The sequence below is a fragment of the Leopardus geoffroyi genome, chromosome E2 (assembly GCF_018350155.1).
Source record: "Leopardus geoffroyi isolate Oge1 chromosome E2, O.geoffroyi_Oge1_pat1.0, whole genome shotgun sequence".
NCBI classification, from domain to species: domain Eukaryota; kingdom Metazoa; phylum Chordata; class Mammalia; order Carnivora; family Felidae; genus Leopardus; species Leopardus geoffroyi.
In genome coordinates this window covers 7,258,664-7,269,228 of record NC_059335.1, presented here as the reverse complement: position 1 = coordinate 7,269,228, position 10,565 = coordinate 7,258,664, and the positions used below count along the sequence as shown (strand labels likewise).

At 57.1% G+C, this 10,565-nt stretch overlaps 1 protein-coding gene and 1 long non-coding RNA gene across 2 annotated transcripts; one reads left to right on the top strand and one right to left on the bottom strand.

Annotated features, from left to right (window-relative positions):
- Positions 1–4,743: 4,743 nt before the first annotated feature.
- Positions 4,744–10,565, bottom strand: LOC123578665 (cytoplasmic tRNA 2-thiolation protein 1). Its single transcript, XM_045441672.1, has 3 exons — positions 10,399–10,565; positions 6,914–7,462; positions 4,744–5,334 (listed from the first exon to the last, which is right to left on the bottom strand). The coding sequence occupies exons 2-3, from the start codon at positions 7,419–7,421 to the stop codon at positions 4,760–4,762; spliced, it is 1,083 nt and encodes a 360-aa protein (XP_045297628.1). The 5' UTR covers positions 7,422–7,462; positions 10,399–10,565; the 3' UTR covers positions 4,744–4,759.
- On the top strand, positions 5,243–5,940 carry LOC123578666. The gene is made up of 2 exons (XR_006702449.1): positions 5,243–5,358; positions 5,749–5,940. It is a non-coding gene; the product is annotated as an uncharacterized LOC123578666 (long non-coding RNA).

Here is a 10,565-nt window from a genome sequence, read left to right as displayed (position 1 = left end):
ACTTTCATTCTTATGGATTCTGTCTCCCATAACTCGAGTGTCATCTCTGACAGGGCAGGGGTTTTTGCCTTCCTTATCTGGTTCTGTACCCTGGTGCATAGTAGGCACACAGTAAACATTTGTGGAATGAAGTAAAATCTCTCTCACTTGAACTGAGGCTTCATGAGGGCCGAGACCTCGTCTAGCAGGTTCATTGCTGAAACCCCTGAGCCTAGTCTGGTACCTGGCATGAAGTGGGGCTCTGTATAAACAGGCTGAAGGAGTAAGTTTATCTCAAAGTCGTCTTCTCTCTAGAATCTCTGCTTCTCTCTACAAATCTGCTTCCCTCCAGGATCTCTGCTTCTCTCCAGAAATCAGTTTCCCTCCAGAATCTCTGTACCCAATGCTTCTACCTCTTCAGACCTGGCACGAATCTCCAATTATCCAGCCTTGGGAGAGCAAAACATAGGAGAAGACCTGGAAAGCCCATCTTTCTGAGACTGGGCTTTATTTTTTTTATTTTTCAACGTTTATTTATTTTTGGGACAGAGAGAGACAGAGCATGAACGGGGGAGGGGCAGAGAGAGAGGGAGACACAGAATCGGAAACAGGCTCCAGGCTCTGAGCCATCAGCCCAGAGCCTGACGCGGGGCTCGAACTCACAGACCGCGAGATCGTGACCTGGCTGAAGTCGGACGCTTAACCGACTGCGCCACCCAGGCGCCCCTGAGACTGGGCTTTAAAGCCCTCCAGGGAAGAAAGATTCCAAGTGACTCTGGAGGATGCGGTTTCCGCCCCATCAGCCTTGATCCTTTCACAGATCCACTGCCACCCTCAACAAGAATGAAGGATCCCTTGTGCTTACGTAGGGGCTGCATTTACCAAGGCCAAAACCATAGCAAAACCTCCCTCCATGATGACTGGGGCTTCCTGCCTCAGCAACATCCCTGCTCTGCCCTCCATGCTTACTATGGTTTCCTCCCTCAGCAAAAGACTGCCCCGTGTTTACTATGGCCTTCTGCCTACGTTGGCAAACATCTTTATTTCTGTTCAGTCTGTTTGGGAAGGACTCCTCTTGTATTGGGGTTCATGCAGGAGCTCTTATGCTTACAAGCACACCCTAGGGTTTAGTAGGCTTTCCAACCCATGGTGAGTGCTCGCTAAATAGCCCTCCCATCCATTCCCACCATCCCACCCCTTTGCCTCTGCTCTGTTTGGCTTCCCCAGGCAGTCCCCCTGGGCTAGCTCCTCCCCCACCATCTTGGTCTGCTAGCAGCCATTCCAAACAGGTTCAAGGTCCTTCCTTGCCTGCAGGCCTCTTATCTGCCATTCTTTCAGCCCCATCTCCCTCCCACCCCATTCTCGTGCTAATTCTTACCCTCAGTGTTTTAACACTGCCTCCTTCAGAAGGCATTTTGTGACACCCCATGCTGAGCTGGGCACCTCACCTCTGGACTCTCTGGTGCCCTGGCTAGCTCCCCTGACCTTAGCACGCATCCCTCCGAGTCCATGTCTGCCTTCCCCACCAGACAGGTGGGGAGACCTGAGGAAACCACTGAGGGCCGGGACTGGGGCTGCCTCAGTGCCCCTGGGAGGTATCAGCAAATGTTTGCTGCGTGAATAAAGGGACGACCTTTTTCACTCCTCTGCTCAAAACTCTCTGTGGCTTCTGTCTCAAAACCAAAGCTGAGCCTATACGCTCTGTTCCCTCTCAGCCCTCTCTTCCACCATTACCCTGCCTCGGTCTGTGACTGCTGTGCTGCCACCAACAAGGCTCTTCCCTGCCATCTGCAGAGCTCACTGCCTCACGATGGATAGGTCTTGGCTCAGATGCCACCCTCTCCTTGAGGCCTTTCTGTCCACCTCACTGTTTTGTGTGGGTCTCAGCCCATGGATAACCCGGGTTCTCATGATTGCAAGATTGCCCTCAAGAGTAACCACCAGGAAACTTAAAAAAAAAAAAAAAAAAAAAGGTTTATTACTTACAGGATCTGGAAATCACATAGCACACCAGGGGCCATACAGCAAGGTCACGGTGGAGGGTGGGTGCATGGGTGTCTGGGGTTCTGCTTTTATTGGGGCCATGGCAGGTGCTTAGGGTTTCAAGGGCTCACTATTCATGAATTTAAAACATAAGAGTTGGGGGGCGGGGGCAGTGCCTGGGTGGCTCAGTCAGTTAAGCCAGACTTTGGCTTAGGTCATGATCTTCTGGTTCATGAGTTCCCAAGCCCCACATCAGGCTCTCTGCTGTCAGTCTAGAGCCTGCTTCCTATCCTCTGTTCCCTCCTCTCTCTGTCCCTCTCCAACTCGTGCTCAAAAATAAACATAAACATAAACATAAACATAAAAAAAAAAAAAACCACAGAAGAGTGGGGAATTTAAAGCCTGGGAAGAGGAAAAACAAGCTGCTGGTGATTTATGGAAATCAGCTAAGATCTCTAACACAAAGGTGCCTGGAGGGGGTGAGGGGAGGGAGCCAGGCTTTTTTTTTTTTTTTTTATCTAGTTGTCTGCCTGGAAATCTGTTTACTGAGATAGCCATCTTTGAAGAGGAAGCCTTGGTGAGCAAAGCTTAAGTCAGGCACTTGGATTACAAAAAAGAGAAAACCAGGGGCGCCTGGGTGGCTCAGGTTGTGATCTTGCAGTTTGAATGCTGACAGCTCAGAGCCTGGAGCCTGCTTCAGACTCTGGGTCTCCCCCTCTCTCAAGAATAAATAAACATTTGGGGCGCCTGGGTGGCGCAGTCGGTTAAGCGTCCGACTTCAGCCAGGTCACGATCTCGCGGTCCGTGAGTTCGAGCCCCGCGTCGGGCTCTGGGCTGACGGCTCAGAGCCTGGAGCCTATTTCCGATTCTGTGTCTCCCTCTCTCTCTGCCCCTCCCCCGTTCATGCTCTGTCTCTCTCTGTCCCAAAAATAAACAAATGTTGAAAAAAAAAAATTAAAAAAAAAAAAAGAATAAATAAACATTTAAAAGTCACAAAAAAAAAAAAAAAAAAAAAAAAAAAAAAAAAAAAAAAAAGAAAAGAAAAGAAAAGAAAAAAGAAAACCCAACTGCCAGGGCTTACAGTACACCTGCTTCAATGTGGGCATGTTTCCATCCCCTGATTTATTACTATCTGACATACTATATATTCAACTTACTCTTCTCCTTTCTCTTTTTGGCCTCTCCCATTAGGGAAGGTATTTATGTGTTCACGGCTGTCACAAATGAAGTGCTCAATAAATATTTGCAGAATGAATGAGTGCATGTACACACAGGTCTTGAGGTCAAGGAAGGTTTCCAATGGGGCCCTAATATTTCTGCCAGACTGTGCCTTTCGCCCTTGGCGGCTGGCTCAGACCAGGGGGTCCCGGGTGGGGGTGGGGGTGGGGGGGGGCAGAGAGCAGAGCTCCCAAGTGGACAGCGGAGACCTGATTTTGCTAGCAATGGCCACCTGATGCACAGACGTGGACACAGTGACCTCTTGTGGTCAAGGCCCAGGACAGCATCTTCCCAGTTCCCGTGCGGGGGCCCTCGGATCAAATGGGACATCTGAACAGTGGTTGAATCTGAAGGCAGATGGGCTATAACAGACACACTATATTTCAAAAGCTTGGTACAAAAAAAAAAAAAAAAAAAAAAATCGCCTGTAAAATACCTCATAGTTTTAAAAATAGCGACTACGTGTTAAAATGGTAATATTTTGGATATTTAGATCAAATATCTTTATTTGGGTCAAGTAAAATATATTACTAAAAGTTCACCTGTTCCCCCTCCTTTAAAAAATAAGCTGTTAGAAAACTGACAATTGCACATTTGACTCACACTATATTTCTATAGGATGGTGCTGAACCACGAGGCGAACTCTGGCCATCCTCCCCCCACCCTGGTTCAGAGGGACAAACTCCCCCTAGGTGACCGCACAGCCAAGGAGATCGCGCTGTGGATGAAACCGGATGGTGCAGCGTCTGCACCGTGGGCCGCGCTCAAAGGTAAACATGGCTACTGGAAATGAGAGTCCCTCAAGTGAAGGGGTTTTACTTATCGTGCAACAGTCAGACATGACACATAGTAGGTCCTACAGAAGCGTTAGGACTCTCCTGAGCATGCCCAGAACCTGGCAGAGTATGAGGCAAGCAGCCCCCTAATTCCTACCGGCTCTGAGACACAGGAGTACTGGCCTCTCCAGCCCCTTCTCCAGGCTCCCAGCCCCTCCTCCCTCAGACCCAGGAGTCCTGCCCCAGCCCCTCCTCCCTCAGACCCTGGAGTCCTGGCCCCACAGGCCCTCCTCCCTCAGACCCAGGAGTCCTGATTCCCCAGCCCCTCCTCCTTCAGACCCAGGGGTCCTGGCCCCCAACCCCTCCTCCCTCAGACCCAGTTCAGGCCCCCAGCCCCTCCTCCTTCAGACCCTGGAGTCCTGGCCCCCAGCCCCTCCTCCCTCAGACCCTGGAGTCCTGGCCCCGTCCTTCCTCCCTCAGACCCAGGAGTCTGACCCCACAGGCCCTCCTCCCTCAGACCCAGGAGTCCTGGCTCCCAGCCCCTCCTCCCTCAGACCCTGGAGTCCTGATTCCCCAGCCCCTCCTCCTTCAGACCCAGGGGTCCCGGCCCCCAACCCCTCCTCCCTCAGACCCAGTTCAGGCCCCCAGCCCCTCCTCCCTCAGACCCGGAAGTCCCGGCCCCCAGCCCCTCCTCCCTCAGACCCAGGAGTCCCGGCCCCCAGCTTCTGCGGGGTCGGCGGCGACCGGTCCCGTCCGTCCCCCTCCCAGCCTCGCACCGAAGCCCGGGCGGAGGTCCCTTGGGTTTATTCGCAGCGCTCTTTACAGGCAGCCCCGCACCCCCCGGCGGCGGGGCCCGGCGCAGAGCCGGGGTCGCTGGGAGGCGGGGGTGGCGGCCCCGACGACCCCTCCTCGTCGCGCCCCCCGCGGCCCTTGCCGATGGCCAGGCGGGGCCGGCCGCGCTGCAGCCCGTCCAGGAGGGCGCAGGCCTGGCAGAGCGCGCGGCTGGCCAGCGCCCCGCAGCGGGAGCAGGCGCCGGGGGGCGGGGGCCGCGCGGCCGGGGCCAAGGCCAGGCGCTCGGCCGAGTGCACCAGGTCCAGCGCCGCCGACGGCCGCGCCGCCTCCAGGAGCTTGAGCAGGTGGCGCGCGTGGCCGCGGAAGGCCTCGGGCGCGTAGACGCACTCCTCCGAGAAGTAGTCGAGGCGGCGGAAGTGCGCGTACAGCACCACCTCCTTCTGCGAGGCCAGCTGCAGGGGGCGGCAGCGCGGCAGCGCGCCCCCCTCGCCCCGCGAGCCCAGGCCCCCGCCCCGGGCCAGCCGCCCCGCGTCGCCCCGCAGGAAGTTCATGAGCACGGTCTCCGCCATGTCGTCGGCGTTGTGGCCTGGGGGAGAGAGACGGGGAGCCGGTGAGATGGGGGCGCCGCCGTGGGGCAGCAGGGACCCAGACGGACGGGGAGGGGCCCTGGAGAGCGGCACAGAGTGGGCGACCCGGGCTGGAGACCCCCACCCCACCCCCAGACACTGCAGGACGCCAGGACCAGGAGAGAGATGGGGGGCGGGGGGCCGGGAGAACAGCAGGGAGGGCCGGACAGGGCCATGGAGACCCCTGGGCACCGCGCGACAGCCCGGTGGAGGTGGGCGGTGGGCACAGTGAGAAACGAGAGGGGACACACAGGCCTCCAGGAGGCAACCCGGGGTGCCCTCATTTGCCACCCACTTATCGCCAACCAGGCCCTGTGCCAGCTACTTTTTCAGGAGGGTAGTAGAAGTGCTTTACGCTACAAATATCTTTTCAGTCTCAGTTGAAGGTGTACGTCACACGGCACCGGCACCGGAGAAGTCAAAGCGGCCTCTAACGGTCAGTGGAGGTTGTCAAGGAGGCTGCTGTCCCAGTGCCGGGGAATGCGGATCACCGCGTGCAGGAAGGCCAGCGAGAGCTTCAGTATTTACTCAACGGTCACCATAAACGTCACCTAAACGTCTACCTATTCTGCATCTTGTCGTCTTATACTTGAGTCTGTCTGGTCCGACAGACACTGGTCTTCTTGGGGCTTCTCCAGTTGGCCACACTTTCCCTCCTCAGGGCCTTTGCACCAGCCACCTCCTCTGCTCAGACCCCAACAACTGGGTCTCCCCTTCACTGGTTACTCAGGCGGCCTTCAGGTCAGGCTCGCTCAGGAACCACTCCCTAACTCCAGGCTTCCCCCTTCACTGGGTCCTCCTGTTATAAACTGGCAAAGTCTGTGTGATTTTTCCTTAGCAGCACTTACCGGGTTATAATTATGGACATGTCGGGAGGGCAGGGGCAGAGGCTGTCTTGGGCAGCATCAGGACGCAAACATCTCTGTAAGGTCTGCTGTCTGCCAGTCTCTGCTCTAAGTGCCTCACACAGAACTCACTTTATTCCCAACGACCCTGGGACCTCGATATTATTAATAACCCCGTTTTACAGATGAGGTAAGCGAGGTTAGGTATTGCTCGAGGCTACAAAGCGTCTGGCACAGAGGAGATGGTCAACAATCACGTGTTGAAGCAATGGTTGGGAGAGAGGAAGTTCTCAAGTTCTCAGAGAGAAGAGGCCGACAGAGAAGGGGGGTCTAAAGAGTTGCGTTTCAGACTACAGATGGCTTCTGATGGGTGGTGTCACTTCACTCGCCTCCTTTTGTGAAAGGTCACAGAGAATGTCATTTTGAAAACTGCAGGGAACACAGCCCCAGCCCCCGGAGAGCACCCCTGCACCCCTCCACGGCCGAAGCGAAGGCAGTGACTCAAGGCTTGCCGCGCCCAGCCCCGGCGCGCACACACTCTGCCCACGCACCCTCAGCGGGCGTGCGCACCCCCTTCTCGTGGAGATCCCCCACTTCGGGCACCCCCGGCGTCTCCTTCACCCCTTGCTGGGCACGCGTCCAGCCCCCTTGCAGCGCCCGCCCCGCGCCCCTCGGCTGCGGCGCCCGCGCTCACCCGTCACGATGTGCGTGGCTCCCACGAGGCGCGCCCCTTCCTCCAGCGCGCGGCGCCGCAGGACCCCGCAGAAGGTGCAGCAGGCGCGGCTGCGGCCGGAGCCGGCCGTGCTGCGGGCCACGGCGTCCATCGTCCAGCCCCCGAAGAGGTCGGCGTAGGCCACGACGGTGAGCGGGAGGTCCCAGCGCGCCGCCTGGCGCCGCACGGCCGCCAGCGCCGCGTCCCGGTAGCCGCCGATGCCCTCGTCCACGGCCACCAGGCGCAGCGAGACGCCCAGGCGCGGCGCCAGCTCGCGCAGCACGTGCGCCAGCACCGTGGAGTCCTTGCCGCCGGAGGCGCCCACGGCCACCACGGCGCCGGGCGGCAGCAGGCGGCCCGCCAGCACCGTGTGCAGCACCTCGGCCTCGAAGGCGGCGCAGAAGCAGGCGCCGCACAGCGCTTGGCCGGAGCGCGGGCGGCGGAGGGCGGCGCGCGCCGCGTGGCAGGAGGCGCACTGCGGCGCGGGCATCGCGGGTTCCGGGCGGGCGGGCGGGGAGGAGTCGGCTGCCCCTGGACAGGGAGAGAGGGGAGGCAGGTTACGTGCGGATTCCGGATTGCGGGGTCGATGCCTCCGGGAAGGCTGCTGGATCACATCTCCAAGGAGACTATCTGGGGTTGCTTTTGTTTTCCAGGTGGGGTGTTTGGGCCTCCAGGGCTGGGCTCAACTCTGCCCTGGTGTCAGAATCTCCCACAAGCTTCTACGGATGTATCAAAACATGGATAAGCCCATCCCTGACCCCTTTCCGTCCCTCTCCTCCAACCTCCTCCATCCCCAGCCAAAACCAATCCTCTAGCTACACCCTCCTTGGTCCCACACGCCTGGTAAACCCAGTATCCCCTCCCCAAGCTACCATCGCCTCCAGTCTGGCCTAGTGCAGGAGCCTCCCAGCAGCTTATCTGCTTCTAGGATTTGCCACCATATGTGGAATGACCTCATGTGACCTATTGTTTACCGTCTGTGACTTTCTGAGGCAAGGGACCAGTGCCACTCAAGATGTCTAACAGGCATCTCAAAACCCAGATTCCCGAGTCTTCTTCCCACGCCTGCTTCTCCTGCAGTAAAGAGCACTTCCATCCTTTCAGCTGCCCAGGCAAGATGCCTTGGGCTCCGGGACGCTGACCTGCTCTCGCCACTCTTCTTCCTCTCCCTGCCGGTGACTCCAAATTGCAATGTCGAGTCCTGACCATTTCTCCACATCCTCAGACCTCAAACCCCAAATGCCCAAATGGCATACAGCAAGTCCTGTTTGACGGCAGCTTTAACCCAGAAGGCGATGCGTCTCCCCGTCTCCACGGCTGCCACCCCCATGTGAGCAATACTGCAGGAGGCTCCTCACCAGAGTCCCTGCCTCCACCCTGCCCACCCTCCTCTCCTCTCCACAGGACAGCCAGCGGACCCTGCCCGGTATGTTCTATACATCGTCCCATGCAACCCTTCTCACTTTAGGAAAAGCCAGTGGCTCCGAGGCTCTCTGTGATCTGGCTCCCTTTTTCTCTGACCTCATGTCCCACTGTCCTTAGTCATGCTGGTCTCTACTCTCAAACACTCCATGATGCACCTCACCTACTGGAAGGTGTTTGCACCAGCTCTTGCCTCTGCTCAGAGAACTCCTCCCTGTCACGGGGCCAGCAAGTAACGCTTAGGAGCCATCAATGGTGGCCATCAGGCGCATCTGTCAGCGCTGAGCAACAGCCCTTTGAAACTTTTTTCTCCTTTGACTTTTGACTTGATCCTCTCTCTGCTGCCCTGGTTTCTCTTCTGCTGAATCTCAGTCTCTTTTGGAGAGTCCTCATCATGGTCCTCAGGTCCCACCCAGCCCATTCTCCTTGTAGGTGACTCTGAATTGTGATGTCCATCCAGCTGGTCCTCCAAATGCCCCACTGAGGATTCTGGCTAGGCCTTCTCCCAGATCCCAAGTGCCCACACTGGCCAGGCTCCATTCCACGAGGCAGAAACCTGCTCCAGCCCAGCTGTTTCCTGTCTCCTGAGAGCATCACCACCTTCCACCTAGCCCCTTCGCAGGACAGGACATAAAGTCGCCTTGGACTCATCCCTCCTCTTGCCCTAAATCTACAGTCACCCAGTTTTGAGGTCTGCCTCCTGAAGGAGGAAGACCCTGGCAGGTGTTGAGTCTGTGCAGATTGTCAGAGGCTCATAGGCCATGATATGGAGTTTGAATTTTATTCATAGGGAGATATGAGCCACAGGAGGATTCTGAGCAGGAAAGGGATATGAACTGACATGGGTTTTGTTTGGGAGAGAGAGAGAGAGAGAGAGAGAGAGAGAGAGAGAGAGAGAGAGAAGGGGAGGGACAAATGGAGAGGGAGAGAGAATCCCAAGCAGGCACCATGCCCAGCATGGAGCCCAACACAGGGCTCGCTCGACATCACTAATCAACCCTGAGATCAGGACCCGAGCGGAAATCAAAATCAAGAGTCAGATGTTTAACTGACTGGACCAGCCAGGTGCCCCTGATTTATATTTTAAAACGATCCCATTCCATTGACTGCTGTGTGAGGAACATCCTTTAGGGGGCAAGAGCAAAGGCAGGGAGGCCAGTGAGGAGGCTATGGCAATAGCCAGTGACAGATGCAAGTGGCCTGGGTGGGGGTGGTGGCAGTGGAGGTGGGAAGGGTGGGATTCTAGATCTGTTCCGAAGGCAGAGTCCATAGGACTTGCACAAGACTTGGATTGTGGTGGAGGCGGGGCTGATGAGAAAAGGTGAATGCAAAGTGACTTGGAGGTTTTGGCCAGAGCACCGGGGAGGAAGATGGGGCCATTTTGTCAGGAGGGTCCCCAGGAATTCCATTTGGACACATCAGGTTTGAAATGCCTGTTAAGTGTCTTCCCCTTGAAGACTATGAATCCAGCCTGGGTCAGGCACCCCCTCTAGGCTCACAGAGCCGCCAAGATGCCTCCATCCCAGCCTGACCAAGGCTCTACCTGTCATGGTGGCCGACCTGTCTCCTTCGGGGTACTAATGTCAGGGACTGGGTCTGCCTGGTCCACCAGCCTCACATTGGGCTTGGAACAGTGTCGGCGCTCGGTAAAGAACTGTAGAATGAGGTAATAACAGATGCCCCCAGAAGAGACGCGGACCCCGGGGATGCCTCCGGATTACAGCCTTGGCAGGATGATAGTGTGTGAACCCTCTTTCAGAACAGAAGCTCGAGGACACACTAGGGGCCTCTTTGATGTGCCTAATGGCATGGGGGTTGGGGAGGGAGATCGTGGAATCCCCACCTGGCGGAAGGGGTGGACGGGCAAGAGACAGGATGGACCACAATGCCCAGAGTGGGGATCCTGGCCAGAAGGCCTCTGGGACACAGGCGTTAGGGAATCACAGGGGCTAGTGTCACCACTCCCCGAGGCTCTCGACCTCACATGGCACCGCAATAACGAGCGGGGGCCCATGGGCCCACACGCTCCAGGAGCAACCACTCACCTGGACAGAACGCGGTACTAGGACGTCCCAACAGCCCCACACGCGGAAGTCTGGCACGGAAGTGGCTCCGGAGACTACAACTCCCACAAGGCTTTGGGGCTGTCTTGCCTACTGCTCCTAGAACCCCATGCGGCAACTCCAAAATTCCTGCGGCTACTAGGCCTCCC